This window comes from Chelonoidis abingdonii, chromosome 1 (assembly GCF_003597395.2).
Source record: "Chelonoidis abingdonii isolate Lonesome George chromosome 1, CheloAbing_2.0, whole genome shotgun sequence".
Lineage (NCBI taxonomy): Eukaryota > Metazoa > Chordata > Testudines > Testudinidae > Chelonoidis > Chelonoidis abingdonii.
In genome coordinates this window covers 65,689,059-65,706,559 of record NC_133769.1, presented here as the reverse complement: position 1 = coordinate 65,706,559, position 17,501 = coordinate 65,689,059, and the positions used below count along the sequence as shown (strand labels likewise).

Here is a 17,501-nt window from a genome sequence, read left to right as displayed (position 1 = left end):
TCACTCTTCGGTACCGTAGAGCAACTGATGGTATTTGATCCTTTGCATTAGAACAGGGATAGTCAATTATTTTTTGTCATGGTACAGTTAAGGTCCAGCTCCTCTTCTCTAACCCCTGATTGCCCACCAGCTCCCTCATTTCCCCAAACTGAAAACAGGATGTACAGGGCTGGTCTGAGCCACCTGGTGTTGCCACTCACCCTCCCCCACAAACATTCCTCCCTGTTCCCAAGTGAGCTAAGTAGCAGAGAGAGGCTGGGAGGGAGAGGAATGGTAGGGGCTGGGATCTGGGCAGTAAAGCAAGGTGCGAGAGTGAGTACTTTTGAGCTCGGAGCCAGGAGGTGAAGCTATTGAACAATGATCCAGCTAGCAGTGCGATGCTCCTTTGGGGGCTGGGATAGCAGAGCCGTAGGAAGCAAGCTCTGGGTAAAGGGAGTGATCAAGGAGACTCCAGATCCCAGCCTCCCCGTATCTCCCCAGGTCTACTATGTGGCAGAAGCAGGTGTCTGGAGACAGATTGGAGAGGGAAAGAGGCTGGTTGGGGTGGGGGGCTGGAGAGGGCTCCGGGGATTGGACACAAGGCCAGGGTGGGAGGCTCTGGGGACTGCTCAAGGGTGGGGGGGCACGAGGCCAGTGTGGAGGATACGGGGGAGAGAGATGCTGTGCTCAGTGCCCTGGTACAAGCAGATGCTGCGGAACTCCATTAGGTACTTGTCAGCTGGGTTGCCTTGTAGGGCCCACAAGTTACAACTCCCACGGCCCAACCAGCCCTACTGGCTCCAGGGAAAGCAGAGAATTTGAATTAGGGCTCAGACAGTGCTGCCCTCTGATTGGGCTGCACAGTGAGCACATGACATCTCATTGCTCCGATTAGAGGGGCAGGGCAAGTGGAGACACATTAGGCTCTCTGCAGAGAGTGGGGGGTGGAGACGTCCCCCCCAACATCACTGCTCCCCTCCCCCCCGCTTCCCTGCACTGCTACCAGTGGGGTTGAGGCTGCACAAACAGCTGCCCAGAGACACACTGCACTCTGCCCCAGCTGTGGGCCCCCTGCTCCAGGCCCGGCTCGGCTTCAGCCTGTGCCGTCCATGGAAAACCATCTGGCTTTAGTAAAGCGAGTCTTGAATCCTGCTGGACAGGCTGATCTCTGTGACATGCTGTAGACTTTAGTGTAAACCTTTCTAGAAGGAAGAGGCAGGTTTCTGAGTGCAAAAACAGAACTGTGAGGGTGCAGTTTTGGTTTCCTTTACCAACTGCCCTTGACTTGCTCGATGATGATAGGAAAGTTCCTGACTCTGTGCCTCAGCTCTCTTACCTGTAAAATGGGCACAGTACCTCTACCTCCTAGGGGTGTTAGTGTAGTTAATCAGATAATCAATTTTGCCAGGACAGTTTTAAATCCCCTTCTTGAGACCTTCACACCATATAACCCACTATCTGTCCCCTCCAGACTTGCTGTGTTATGATAGAACTCTCTCTCTTTTTGCATTCAGACAGTGGAGCAGTCACTGACCTGGGTGCCTGTTGGCCATACAGGAGCTATCCCTAGAATTAGAGCCTTATCGAGTCTAGGTTTCCACTGCAGCAGCAATCTGTCCTTTGCTGCAGAACTGTGCTCCAGCATCCAGGCTTTTAACTAAAATAAATTTCTCATGCTTATGGATCCAAACACCCGCCCCCCCAAACATGAATAGAGTGAAAATGAGGCAGCACTGGCCACTTGAATGAACAGGCAGCTTGAAACACTAGTTTTCAGTGGTGTGAACTGCCCTAATGTAATTTTCAGTGTCAACATTAACTAGTTCATGGCAGATCATTTTACTGTTCTAACAACACCCCTACCCCAGCAAATCAAACAGCACCTCTCACTTTCCCAACTGCCAGAAGCTTCAATGGGCCCCTACTCACCTGTCAAAGGCTCCCTTCTCTGTCTTCCTTGCTCCCTGGTAACTTCTAGAATAGTTAAAAGTTTTCAATACAAAATTCTGCAGCATACTGAAAATGAAAAATGAAGGGTACAACATTGAATTGGTTATGAAGTTAAATAATATGGGGATATTATAGTGATTGCATTAGTGATTTTAATAAAAAATGTCAACATAAAATTGATCTGAAACTGCTGCACAATCCCCAGTCCCTGTAGCGTGGGGTTTTGCTACAGAATTTAGGTCATGCTTGCTGTGGAGTGCGCAAGCCTTGAGTAAAGTATGACGTTGCTCTGCCTGGTTGAATCTTTACTTTTGTGTAGTAAGGGATGAGTAGAATTACATAAGGTAGGTACTGGTCAGTGGAATGCAAAGGTTCGCAACATGGGCTGATGGGTAAGCCTACTACTGCATAAAGCATCAGCCACAGATGCTTAATTCCTGTTGATTGGCATCCTCTGAACATTGGAAGACGGGAAGAGAACTCCTGGGAGTGCTACCTGTTGCTGTAGCCTGTTAAGTGATTCTCCCCTGCCATATTACAGCTCTTGAGTGCTACAGCCAGGGAAAAGACAATTCTGATTGCTGCTGACTTATTTTTAAGCAGGATTTCAGCTTGGGTGTTCTGTGTGTTCATGCTTCCACAAAGCCCTGGAAGAGCTAAAGTAGGTCAGAAAGAGCTTGGCAGGGTAACATCTCCCAGATTAAAAATAGGCCATTCCTCAGGAAGGTCTATTTGAGTAGGAGTCCTCTGACCCATAGAGATACTTTGACAGAAAAATCTAAAGCCAACTGTGTGCGTGGTTTGTGGATAAAACATTGACTGTGTTGCTTGCAAACTAATGTGAGTGTAACCACAGGTTCCAAATAAGAGATGAGATATTTCAGCGGTTTCTGCTTAAGCCAATTACAAAATGAACATATGGCCTTTGGCACAACTGACAGCGTTTGCTCGGGGGTAACCCAGATTGAGCTCCATCTCGCCCCTAATAGCCACTTCTATTCCAGTTTGAGGTTTTCAGCCTCTTAGTGAAGGAGAGCAAGTATTGTAGCTTCCAGACAGCTGACCTTAGAATAAGGCTTGGTGTTGGCAGCTGGCACAAAGCCCCATCCAAAGGAGAGCCACAGCGTTAAGTTTTAGGGAAGGGTAAAAAGTCGGGGGATGTTTATGGAGCTAAGGTAGGGCTTTATGAAGGCCCATGCAGGTGCCTCTGATCTGGTCACCTAGTCTCACAGTAAGATTTCATCTGGAAAGGCCACTTCAGGGAAGGGGGGGCAAAATGGAGATTGGGAAGATTAATGGGGTTGATAAAACTGGTGGGGGGGGAACCTCTCAAGCCTCTTGATTTCACATTACGAAGAAGGAAAAGGTCATTTGGGGATACACACAAAACTGTACTGAGGATTGCACACCATTAGACTACACAAATGCAGACAGAACTATCTTCTTTATTATAAAGATACACTATGGGGAACAAACCTGAATGTATACTGAAGCCTGTGATGGTACATGCCAAAATGTACAGTACTATACATAAAAGTGCATTGTCACAACAGATTAACAGTACATTTTTCTTCAATAACTATTTTTAATTTTTTTGTTTTTTGAAAATGGAGGGAATGTGGCTGTACAAGAGCAGGGATGAATGCAATGAAAATGCAACAGTATACAAGCAAGAGTGAACGCAATGGAAATGCAACAGTACAAGAGCAAGGCTAAAGCTCCTCTAAAATGTTAAAGGCACTTTCACATGTACATACTACAGATGTACATTGACACAATTAGGTAACAGTCAACAAGCAGGAAGCTACCAGTACTGCAATTTATCAAACTGACAGTAAAGGACAATACTGATTTGATTAGGTGTGCAGGAGTTAACCCTTAGTAGGTTTGTAGTTGTCAGTCTTTCCTGTTACATATCCACTTACTATACGTCAAGGATCTATAATAACCATCAAACTACACATTTAACTTGTGTGAATGCTCTAAGTGGATGCATTCACTAAATGCACTGTTTCTACTATTTTCTTTTGCTACACAATTTCTAATAATAAGCATTATGGAGTCCAGTAGTGTTATTTAAACATACAAAATTCCCTATATAATTTAAAGATACAGATATTCATCTCAATTATGCCACACTGTTATTGAACAAATTACTAAACAAAAAACGTTATGGAAATTAGAGCTGGAATTCCAGTTTGTTCCATTGATCCTAATAAATTTGGGAACTACTTGAAAATAATTTCTGGTCCTGGACAGGTGAACATACCAATAGACTAAAGCCAACCTTTAATGGGAACTAGCTTGAGTCAGAAACTTGCCCTGGAGTTTAGAACTATAGGCGGCAGGGAAAAGTCAAGAGATACAAGATTAAACATAAATTTGACAAGTTGTAACCCTATTTATACAGTGGTAGCCTCAGTGGATTAAACTGACTGACACCTCAAGAGTCCACTGTGCTAGCTAAGAGTTTATATATGTGGTAGCCCCCAAACAGACATATGTATAGATTCCTTGGATTTTTTTGGACCCGTCCTTGGGCTGCAACTATCAACAACAATATGAATGGCCCTGACAGCACTGCTCTCAAATGCAGTTTATGGGATATTTGTCCTGTCCAGGGCTTGGTGTTCCTTATCAAGTGATTACAATTAGTACACCACAGTGGAAATAAATAAATTCCCAAATGACAACAGGACATGGCTTCTATGACTTTATATAGACTATAATACACTAATCAAATCTTGGTTACAAGACATAACTCTTCCCTCTCCCCAGTTATGTTTCCATATAGTGAGTGGTACAACTTAAAACATTGCATAGGAAGAATGGTAAGATCCTAATGTAACAAATGCTATGAAGAAAGACAACTCTTATTTGAAGCCAGTTTTATTCTTATAGATGACCATCAGCTGATATTGTTTCTTGGCCACAGTATTTTAGGTAACAGCCAATGGGGTATTCTTTATAAATAGTTTGCATGGCTGCGTAAATTAAAAACCTCCTAGAAATGATCCTATAGATTGGGCAAGTAATATTGAAAAATAATTACAGAAATGGCTTAATGTTAATGTGCAAAACACTTGTCCAACTAATTCACATGTAACAGAAAATTTAATAATGGAGCATTAAGCAAAGTTGATAAAATCTTCACTCACACCCAGACCCAAGAAAGGTATAGACTTTTTTTTTTTTTTAAATTGGTTCTGGCAAATTTTATTTAGGTTTAGTCTATAGAGCAGCAAATGAGATTTCTGTGGTTCTAACAACCTCCTGTGTAATTGAGAGACGTTATCCTAGAACACAAGAGCAGAATAGTTTAGTAAGCATCATAGAGAAACCATGCACAGTGTTTGCACTGTGAAGGATAACTAGTGAGGATACAGCAGCTTGAAACTGTGGTTATTGCAGCTCCAATTGTTTGAAGAAGATACTGAGCAATAAGGTCCAAGGAATGTTTTATTGAATTATTGTTCAACTGATACTTTCAATCTTTCATTACACTACAGAAAGATCCCCAGACCTGTATAGCTGCAGTTACTTAATTCACTGAATTGTAAACTGTAAGTGAATTTAGTGCTTGTGAAAAGTGTCTGACAGTCCTGGGGACTGAAGTTTTAGCTTCAAAAGAAAGATACAGCACAAGTGGCATATTAGAAACTTCATACCATCCAGGCAATATACTTTAACCCTGACCTGGAGTGAGGTCAGAAAGAGGGTAATTCAGTCTCCATACTTACTTACTCAGCACTTGGCCTTTGATAAGCCTACCAAAAATATGCTTAATACTTAGTGCCAACTGTGGAAGTGTTATTTTAATTTATATGGACTGAGATTACATACATACTTCACACAGGCCATTGACTAATCCCTCAGATGCTAACTTTTAGCTTTTACTAACCAGATTGGGATTTGAACCAGTGATGTAGTGGTCAAGAGTTCCATATCCACTTACGAATTCCTTCAAGTTACCTTTGTATAGGATCCCTTATTAAGTAAACTACAGTAAGACTATGAAATATTGTACAAAGTGGGAAGCCATTTCTGATCTGTTCCTTTTATTACAAATGGTGCAGCATCAAGTTTTCAAGTCTGTTTTAAAATGACACACAATTGTCCAGTTTTTTTTTAAAAATTGAAACTATACAAAATACAAATGCCCATGTTAACGATACTAGTTCAGATATTACATTCAAAAACATTGACAAACAAAACATCTCCAGTTATAAACATGAACTAATAGTGTTATGGAACCCTGACTTCTATCACTAATCTGTTCCTTTCTGTAACACACTCCACCTCCTGGATTGCTTAGCCTTTTACATTGTGCAAGATTTGTCTGTTGGACCCTGGGAAGGAGGAGAAGGTCCTATGGTAGGATTTGTTTTTGGAAGAACAATGGGTTTTGGCCTCAGAGCTGGAGGTTTTGGCTGCACTCCCATTCTGGGGGCCACCATGGGCTTGAAAGTACTCATGGTATCACTGGAAGAACTAGTGCTACGTCGAATTTGAGGCTCAGTGCTCCTTAGCCCTACACTATGGAGAGGGCTTAGTGATTCTGTGGAGGTGGCCAGGCTGGGTGAGTTTTTCATTTGTTCCAATGTATCCAGCACCACGTCGGGGGCGTGTTTCGCAGAGCTCTGACGTTCCAACTCACGGAGTTCATTCAGAGCGGTGTTCATTGTCTCTTCAATATCCTGATCAGAGCAGAGAGACAGAGCAGCAAGTTATTAAATACTGAATGCAAAGGGTAGTTGCTGAGGGAGAAGTTTGAGAAATGCATGACTTCAGTTATAAACCATCCATTTATTTCTAACAAATATTTTGAAGCAGTATTAAGCCCATTTACAGGCCAGAGCTGAAGAAGGCGGCTCAAAATCTTCTCTCACACATGAGAAGTTGGTCCAGTAAAAGATATCACCTCACCCTCCTTGTCTCTCTATTATCCTGGGACCAACACGGCTACACCAACACTGCATGTATTTACATCAACCTCATTTAAAAGTGGCCTTCCTGAACAAGATGGCAGCTTGGTTTGAACATAAATTAACTTAATGGTAGAGGGTCAAAATTCAGTTAGGCCATTAAAAACATACTCTGCTGCTTGCTGTTAAATTACTATTAAGAGAACAAATATTTGATGATTGATTTGCAACAATATTTAAATAAATGTAAAGCCTAAGAGCTTATGTGCTATACTCCTCATCTTAACCTGAAATATTCAGGAACAATACTCTAGCACAGGGATTTTTTTTTAATGAAAGTAAAACTGAAGTTGGAAAACTGACTTGGACATCCAATTTGGCTTTGAAAATCCTGGCCTATATAACTCCCTTTTTTAGAATAAAGATGTAATTCAAGACAAATGGTAAAATAGCTGTGCTTTTGATAACTTTCAGTTAAGTGGAGAGAGAAGTTGGTGGTTAATATTAAAAATTAGGGACATCTTGAAAGATAATGGCCACCTTTCCAGCTTTTAAAAAATGTTTGTGGCAGTGAGCTCTGCTTGCTTATATCACAATTTCAGGGAAACTGCACCTGTATTGCCCTTCAAGGGTACCCATTTTATGCTTCTGGTTCCCAGCCATCACCTCATTTGGGTGGGGACCTGTATCTTATTCCCTCCTGACTGGTGGATCTTTAAGGTTGCACAGTTCCCTGCCAATGCTGTGATATCCCCAGTAAGCCAGACTGTCTGAAAAGGCCAGCAGCTGCACTTTGCTTTCTCTCTAAGGGCTGTGACCAGTGTAATTGCCAGCAGTTATAAGCTATCACACAGCTCTTTCTAAATTATTCTTAAGGTAAAAGCATTACAAAGAAAACATAAAAGTTCACATCAGCAGGCAAAAAGCTTAGCAGAGGGCCCTAGTAGGATTGAGGCCCCATCCTGGACAGAAGGTCCTGTCAATTGCCGGATCAAACCCTGTGTCAGTTTAAACTCAGGCTATTTATCCAAAAGTCCTCTCTTTGTTGTTAGTCTCTGGAGAATCTAGTTTGAAGTATATACTGAGTCTCCCAAGGAGCTGGGACTTCTCTGCGGGGCTTATAACCTGGCTGATTTGCCTTAATCATCATCCACTGTTTTTAGTTCCTGGAGGAGCTGCAGTAGGCCTCTCTGATGGCGCAGAAAACAGGTAAACCATTAATTTAAAACAATGGACCCTTAAGATACTGCATGGAGCTTCAATATCTGTCACATCTCCCCCCAGAGAGGTTACATACAATCCCAGCCCACAATAATACTAATCAGTTCTTTTGAGGCTATTGCAGGAAACTGCCATATATGTAAGCCCCTTCGTTTTCAGTTTAAACTGATTTTTACTGCAAAATTCCCAGGCTTTACAAAAAAGTATTCTTTTTTTTTCTGATTTTCACCCTACTTTTGTATCTTTCAAATTTATAAAAAATAACTTGTTTTAGTAGGCAAATACAATACATTGCATGAGATGTGTGTCTCAATACATTAGTCTCTGTGTATATGCGAAGTTGCCTGTTGAAGTAAGACTATATGTTAGTCTAGAAGATACACACAGTAGACAAACAGACACACACGCAAGCTCTGAAGTGCGTGTGCATCTGAACCTACTGATGAATTTCACGCCCACCCCATACACATCTCAAGCTGTTAGCAGATAATGGTTAAAGATCTGACACTAAAATGGGAAGAAAATGAAAATCTGTATCAGAATATGTTTCAATACACAAGGAAGTATTCAAAAGTTTTAAAAATACAAAAAGGATGAAGTTGAGTGTATGCACGGCAAATTGTAAGGCCCAATTATTAAATGTAAATAGTTCTAAGTCTACAACAGTGAACTGTTTGTTCAAATGAAAAGTTTTTTTTTGAGGATTAGAGCTATATTGTTTTCTTAAACTCAGGTGGCATTGTGTTTTGAGTTCTGCAGCAAACCATATTAAATAACGGAATTCAAAGCATTAATCTACTGAATACTTTTTTCCTCTTTCTGTCCACCAAAACAAACACGTATATTTACTTAGAAAAAATTAATAGTTTTTGCAACTGGTTTTCACCGTTATTTGTTGTGGTAATAAACATTGATAAATTTCCAGGAAAAATCAAAATAAAAATGGAAAACAAAGGGCCCTACATATCTGTTATGACTTGTTTATTCAATAGATTTTTTTTTAACATATAAATGATGATGTGCCCCCCAATGTCCTCATATTTGTAGTTTAAATTTTAAGGAAGACAAAGAAGAATGTCCGACATGGTTAGAAGTTGTCATGCAAGATACTGTTTAGTGAGATCATTATGAGCATATTTCCATATGTTTGTTTTGCACATTTAGATTTATTCTTAAAATACATCTGTTAAAAGGACATGCCAAGATTGGTTTTGTGGTAATTTTTCAGTGTTGGTGAGGCACAAGTGAGTTAAATAAGAAAACTATCAGGTGTTTCATGCTTGTTCACAGCAGCATTTACATGATTTAGCCAAAGTTCAAGTTCTGTCTCTGTCAAATAATAATTGGTCTAGGTATGTACAAATTTAATTAAAGCCAAATAGGGCTGTGCATAGCTCCCGGGCAGTAAATAAGTAATAGAGCTTAACCTAGTATTTAAAAGGTTAGAAATTGTTGAAATAAGAGCAATGAAAATTGATGTCTGAGTCATTCACAACAACTGAGACACTCTCTTCCCACTTCATAAGCAGCAGAGACTTTGGAAGCAAAAGTTACATGACATTTTAAAATGTCAGTGCAGGATTATTTTAAACGCTTTTGTAATCAGATGGTAATTTGAGGGTGAGTGTTTACATAATGACCATATTTTAAACTAAATGAGCTTTGAGTAGGACAGAAGTATTTATTAGCCCTAGATATGGCTATTACTGAGTTAGCACACTTCAGCAGCACAGAATTAATAACTTGCTTCTTGGTGCTATCTTTCTCAGCTATTCTATGCTGCTGAGAAAAGACTAGCCACCTCTCCTACATATACACGGATGGCACAGTCTGTCTATTCAGATTTATCTGTACTTTCACCTAGCATGTTCCACAGGCACAACTACAAGAGTTAAAAATCTCAACATTTATACAAAAACTATGTTAAAAAAACAGACTCTGAAATGCAAATTCCTATGTTTTCAAGTAACTGAGGACATTAGTAGCCAACTGGAGCACAGATTTGCATACTGTAAGATTCAGAAATAATCATACAGTAATTATGAAAGCTAAACCCACTTCCATCAGAGCACACGGGTTTACATAACTGAGAAACAGTAACTGTACGTTATCCCTATGTTCTGAGTGGCACAGAGTTTCATTTCAGTACAATTGAAAATTTTCACTGTAATGCTGTTGCAACTTTTATTCCTATTAGCCCTCCTTTCTCCCATGATTCTTTAACACATCTCTGTCCTAGGGTCTCATGGCAAAAAGTTAAGTGTGATACTTTTCTGATCCAGCTTTTCAATAAAAAAATAAACTCTTTGTGTTGTGAAAGTCAAAGGTTCATTTACATCTATTTGACCATGCTCCTCACCAAGGCAAAGAAAAGAGACCAACCTGAGCTATTGACTCTGGGTCCAGTGGCTTATGGTCATTGAAACCTGGGTATTGACCAGATGATGTGGATCTTCTAATTGGAGGACTATCAGTCTTCTTTAGTGAATCATGCCTACTAATGTTGGTAAGGCTGCCATGCCCAGGTCTACGTCGTCTTTCAGGGCTGTCTGCGTTGAGGTTGCGATTGTGAAGAAGGGCTCGAGGACTGCAATGACTTGCCATGTTGGGGGAACCTAGCTCCACTGCTGAGTTGGTGAGTGTGTGTGGTGGATGTACTGGGCAATGGCCATCACTGGTCCTGCCTGGGCGTCTTAAAGGAGGTGGTTCTGATCTCTTTCTTTGCCTACACGAATGTAGAAATCACAGCATAAGTTAGCATTTTTAACAAGGTGTGTGTGAAGAAATCCTGCCACAGCATGAGCCCAGAAGCAATCTAACCGCTGCAAAGCAATGCAGAAATGTTGCTATGTTAACCTTACCTTCCTAAATATATGTCAGGATGACGATCAGTTGGGGAGTTCATATCCTTGGATGAGGACTTGTCCTCAGTTATTGGCCCACTGCTGGCTTCACTGTCTGCTTTTTGGCTCAGTGTATCTGAGAAGGTATCATCCCTGAAAGGAAGATATATATTGAGAAGTCACTTTCCAGGAAGTGAGGTATGTAGGACAGCAGGCATCATGGCTCTTCTGTTTTTGTCCTCTTATAGAATTAAAACTAGACGTATAATTGCATCTCTAGCTGCTCTCATTGATGACCTATTTATTTATTGACTTCACTCATGTCACCTCTTGCCCAGTTTGAAGGCAAAATCTCCCAGGTGTTTATGAGCCTTCAAAGCACTTCACAGCCTTCAAAGCACTCTCACATTTGGGATACCCCACTAGCTAGTTCAACAAGCTTCTTCCCAACAAGGAGCAATCACTCAAGTATATAATATAACTAGACATGCTTACATATCCTGCACCACTATATATTGGTGAGGTACTAGGCCATCAATTCCATTATGCCTTCCTTCCCACCAGTCTTCAGATGCTCGATGATATAAAAGCAGGGAAGCTCCTTTTTTGAAGGAGAGTTCTCGTGCAGATCTTCCAATGTAGTCAAACTTGGCTATAGCTTCTATAGGCTCAGCTTCTAGGGGAAAAAAGTAAGATCTCAGACTCCAGAATAGACTTATCTGTTTATTTCAGTTTTGTAAAATGTAACCCCTCAGCATTCATATCCAAACAAAGCTTACACAAGTCAGATATTGAACCAAGACATACTTCAGGCAGTGGCCATGTCTGTGTGCTCCAAGTATAAAGCAACTGGGCTGTTTTTAAGACCTCTAGACAGAGAATATAGGAGACAAGAGCTCTCTCAATATAAAAAGCTATATGGTGGGTGGGGAATAGCTACAGGCAATAAAAAAACCAAACCAAACCTGAGGGAACCTGATAAATCAGGTGAACAAGCCAAAGAGATGTGCTATAACAATCGGCAGTGAAAAAGGAATCAATAGATAGGAATTTCTTCAGCAAGACTAGGCATGAGTAGAGTCCTGTGCGGATACAAAATTTGTATTCTCATCCGATCCGCAAACATGGTCCATGGATATCTGCAGATTTGCAGGGCTCTAGGCATGAGCTGTCTGATGAGTCAATTTAATAGCTTTAGAACTCTGCTAGAATTTCTGTCACTTCTGTGCTAAGAGTACAGATCCAGTGTAAACCTCATATTTTACAAAATACAGGGACCTGTTCTTGGGCCTTGTCTGGTTTCTTTTGAAGCTCCAGTTTGTGCAAGCCACCAAACACTTGAGAGATCCAACTCCTTTAGGAGTACATCTGAGTATGAGCAATCATTGTATGGCATAGAGCTGCTAGGATAGTTCTGTTACACCCCAGTGTATGGGGCCATAGATAGGAGAAAGAGGACGAAGTATAGGTGTCCCTCTCTCCCAGTGATCACTGGCTGCTGGGATGGATTCTGTGAGCAGCCAAGCATAGGTTACAGCAGTTTTGACTGGCCCCTGCAGAAAGAGTGAGCGAGCGTGTGTGGTAAAACTTCTCCCTCCACAAGAACAGATCTAAAAATCTTATCTTCATAGAGATCATTTTAAGGATGAAAATGAGAATTAAAACCTCTCATCAAAACTTCCTGATATATAAAATTTCACAGTGACAATGGCCCCTATCCTATAAGTAGATATGTTCTACTAACACCTGTGCGGAGTCCACTGACATCAGTGGGCCTCTGTGCAGCCTCAAGGGTCCCTTGTTAGCATATCTATTTGCAGAATTGGGGCCAATGAGTATAATATCTTAACTGATGTCTTTGAAGCTGCTACTTTTTCAGTTGGACCTTGATGGAACAGCTACGATTTTATTGTAGGATGTTGGCAATGTCTAGTTTGTTCTAAAAGTTATGAAAAACTAATGCCTGTGAAATCACATTTGTCAGATTAAATTTATCTCAGTATCAAAATACCAACCAAAGCATTAAGAACTAATGTCTGCAAAATGTCAGTTTTCGAGTTTTACATTTTGTTTGCTTTGGGTAGCTCAAAAATAAAGCCATCCAAAATGAAAAACACCTTATACAATTAAATCAAAATTTAGAAAGAAATTAACAGCTAGGCTGATGACTGCCGTATCACGTCTTAGCTTGGTGCAAATTTAAATTACTTCATTGTAATACTCTGAAAAACTTGGTTTATAATGAAGACTCCTGCCCCTTTATTATGCATTAATGTTATCTGCCGGAATGTCTTTTTAAAATTAACTTCCATCTTGCAATGTGGAAATATAATCCTTGTGCCCTATTAAGGTTACAGTTTACAGCTATTTCCAAATAACTTGCCCAACCTGTAGAGGACTGTCCTGTAGTTGGCTCTCTTTAGTCCATCAGGTTAAAAACTTGCAATAGTTCAGACGACAGCTTGTTTAGAGTAGTCAAGACCAGCAAACACTGAAGAATTTCAGAGAGGCCTACACACAACTAGGTGAGGCGATGGCAGTGAAATTCAGTGTTACAAATGCAAAGTAATGCACACTGGCAGGAATCACTTCAATGACTTATACACATTGCTAGTTTCTAAATTAACTGTATTTATTCAGGAAAAAGACTGGATAGCTTAATGAAAACTTGTGCTTTTTTGATCACCAATGCACACTGAGCAAACGAAATGGTAAGACGTATATAGAATGGGCTAGAAAATATTAGTGAACATTGCAATGGCACTATATAAAATCAGCAGCATGCTCTCACCTGGAATATTGTGTTCAGTTCTAGACCCCCTAGCTAAAAAATTATATAAACAGAAAGCAAAGAGGACCAGAGATGTGACAAAATGATTATAGGTATGGAAAGGCTTCCATCACTTGAAGAGAGACTGAAAAGATTGGGACTACGTAGTTTAAAGATGAGACAAATAAGACGACATGATAAAGGTATACAAATTAATGATTAGTTATGAGAAAGAAAATCAAACACTCCTGTTTATCTGCATCATAATGCAAGGGGATAGTCAATGAAACTGAAAGGCAACAATTTAACATCAGAAAGGAAATATTTTTATACATATAACAAAGTTAGCCTTTGGAGCTCACTGTAAAAAGATATTCCTCAAATATAAAATGTAGGGTTGGACCTCAAGATTATCTAGTCTATTTCCCAACCCCCCCGGCCAAATACTGAGGCAGGATTAGCTCATATGTAGAGCTAGACCAGATGCTTGTATGAATAATAAGAACATGTTGTTACATTATATAAGATTAAATAAAAGTGGGGGTGTATAAACTCCCATACTTGAGGGCACAAGCCAATCTCTAAGAATAAACTTCACCATAGGCAGGTTATTTCATAATTGCGTATTCAGGGTTTCCTTTCGCTTTTGTCTGAAACATCGGCACCAACTTTCTCTGCGCCCATGGGTGGTCGCGCCCCCCTGCCTCTGGCCCCGCTCCCATTCATAGACTCATAGACTTACGGTCAGAAGGGACCATTATGGTCATCGAGTCTGACCTCCTGCACAATGCAGGCCACAGAATCTCACCCACCCACTCCTGTAACAAACCCATAACCTATGTCTGAGTTACTGAAGTCCTCAAATTGTGGTTTAAAGACCTCAAGGTGCAGAGAATCCTCCAGCAAATGACCCATGCCCCACGCTGCAAAGGAAGGCGAAAAACCTCCAAGGCCTGTGCCAATCTTCCCTGGAGGAAGATTTCTTCCCGACCCCAAATATGGTGATCAGTTGAACCCTGAGCATGTGGACAAGACTCACCAGCCAGCACCCAGGAAAGAATTCTATGTAGTAACTCAGATCCCACCTCCTCTAACATCCCATCACAGACTATTGGGCATATTTACCTACTAATAATCAAAGATCAATTAATTGCCAAAATTAGACTATCCCTCATACTATCCCCATACCCTCATAACTTTTATCTAAGCTTAGTTTGAAGCCAGATATGTCTTTGCCCCCATTTATCCCCTTTGGAAGCTGTCCAGAATTTATGCTCCATCTCAATGTTAGAAACCTTTATTCTATTTCACGTTTAAATCTTGCCCTAGTGTCCGTTTAATATCATTGTTCTTGGTTCCACATTAGTACTAAGTTTTAAACAATTCTTCTCCCTCCCCTGATATTATCGCCGCTGCATATATTAAAAGAGCACGTTGTATCGCTCCTCAAGCCTTCTTTGCTTGGTTCAGGCTAAACAAGCCGAAAGCTACTTTTGAGTCTCCTTTGCATTAAGACAGGCTTCTCTTCCTCTGATTCTATCCTAGGTGAGCCCTTCTCTGTATCGTTCATGTTTGATTTCATCCTCTTAAAATGGAGAACCAGAATGCAACACAGTATTCCAGACGAGGTCTCATCAGTGCCTTGTATTAAGTACTAACACCTCATCTTTACTGGAATTACCTCGTTTGAATGCATCCTAAAACGCATTACTTTTTTACAGCCATATTCACAATTGGGCGCTCATAGTCTTCCTGTGATCAACCAATACTCCAGGGTCCTTCTCCTCCTCTGTACTTCACAACTGATGTGTCCCCAGTTCGTCTAACTAAATTCTTATTGTAACCCTAAATGCATGACCTTGCAACCTTTTCACTAATAAATTCCAACCTATTACTTAATTGATCCAGTTTACAAGGTCATTTCCAGATCTTCCTGTATTGTATCCCGGTCCTTCTCTTGTGTTAGCAATACCCCCAGCATTTGATGTATCTGCCAACTTTATTACGCGCATTTCACTTTTTTGTGCCAAGGTCGTAGTAATAAAAAGATAAATTAAGATAGTCCCAAACCAATCCCTGAGAACTCCATCTTAGTAACCTCCTTCCAGCCTGACAGTTCCTTCGAGTACGAGCCATTTGTATCTCCCTTTAATCCAGTCCTTATCCCTTTCAATTTTCAATATTGATCCTCATCTTTTCCAATCTTAACTAATATTCCCCCATGTGAACCGCTATCAAATGCCTTATGAATGAGTAAATTAGATCCATGCATTCCTTTGTCTATAAAAATACTGTGACCTTCTCAAAGAAGGAGATCAGGTTGGTGTGACACGATCTACCTTTTGTAAAACCATTCCAACTCCTTTCCCAAAGCCCCCACTCCAACTCCACTGCCCTCCCTGCCCCTATTGGATCCCTTCCACAAATCCCTGCCCCAGACCCGCCCCTTCCCCCAGCACATCACGTTCACCCTCCCTCCCTGCCCCATGAAACAGTTGTTTTGCGGTGCAATCGCTGGGAGGGAGGGGAAGAAGCAGGACGTGGCGGCGCGCTCGTGGAGGAGAGCTGGAGCAGGGGGACGGGGCCATGGGGAGCTGCCAGTGGGTGCTCAGCACCCACTAATTTTTCTCCATGGATGCTCCAGCCCCGGAGCATCCACAGAGTTGGTGCCTATGCTCTGAAGCATCTGGTACTGAGCATTCTGAGGCAGGATATTGGACCACTGTGTTGATCAGATATGGCAATTCCTTTTTGGGTGAGCCATACTACAATTAAGAGTTCAATGGACTGTTTGATATTAAAAGATTGAGTATACAGGCGTTGATTCTTCTCATTTACCACACAACAGAGTAAATCAGAAGTAACTCCACACCTATGTAAGCCTAGTGTATGAGGAGAGTCAGGCCTATGGAATGTTCAATTCTTCCTTTTCCTGTACCTCATTATGTGCTTTCTCAGACATCTGTGGGAAGTTGCTGCACTGGGAACAGCTGTTTGCACTGTTAATCGACAGATAGTGAGACTTCTGAGACATGCTATTTACGTGTTCCTACGTAACATACTCTATACTTTCTCTCAGAACAATGCGGTGTATAGCTGATAGAGTTGCTTTTCTTAATGAAACTCTTGACTTAAGCTCATGTAAATTGATCTTTTATTCTGATAGGAACTTTCATTACGAAAAATGTGCCCTTTACTTGAACAGCACATTTCTGCAGCAGACAGTTCTCAGATTTTATTTTTCAAATATGAATTCACCTGTTAACAAGTAGAACATTGACAATTAATATAAAAATACCTTGACAGTTCCATTTGGACATAAAAAAAAAAGCCAAAAGATTTATAATGTCAAGGTTATTGAGAACTGGAGGGAGCCATTTCACAACTAAAGGAAAGGGAATAGAGCTAATCAACAGTTACAAATCACAGATTTGTAAATGAAATTCTGCATGACACTGAGCCATGTGGTCTAACAGTAAAATTAAGACAGCTCAGAGGAAAATATAATTATACTGCTCTGTCCTTTACTTCAAGGCATGTACCTTTGCTAACTATGGCAAAAAATATATGACGACATCTGAGATATCACTAGCTTTGATCCCTAGTGATTCAGACAAAGATAGAGACGGAGAAATATTAGGACAAGCTGAAGAACTGTGGGAAGAGCTCTAGGGATTCTGTTCCCAGTTTTGTACTTATGACCTCAAATTCTGCTATTATTATTACTGCCATTCAGTGACACATTATGGTGCCTTCCACATAAAAATCACTGGCTAGACTGTAAATAGCTCTGTACAGGTCCAGCAGGTGGTA

At 40.8% G+C, this 17,501-nt stretch overlaps 1 protein-coding gene across 1 annotated transcript in view; it reads right to left on the bottom strand.

Annotated features, from left to right (window-relative positions):
• Positions 1–3,358: 3,358 nt before the first annotated feature.
• SRGAP1 (SLIT-ROBO Rho GTPase activating protein 1) overlaps positions 3,359–17,501 on the bottom strand; it is a 304,935-nt gene continuing 290,792 nt past the window's right edge. Inside the window, exons 19-22 of the mRNA XM_032769517.2 lie at positions 11,414–11,594; positions 10,937–11,071; positions 10,458–10,800; positions 3,359–6,626 (exon numbers count right to left, since the gene is read on the bottom strand). Coding sequence (XP_032625408.1) covers positions 6,249–6,626; positions 10,458–10,800; positions 10,937–11,071; positions 11,414–11,594 — 1,037 coding nt within the window. The 3' untranslated portion in view covers positions 3,359–6,248. The remainder of the gene's footprint in view (positions 6,627–10,457; positions 10,801–10,936; positions 11,072–11,413; positions 11,595–17,501) is intronic.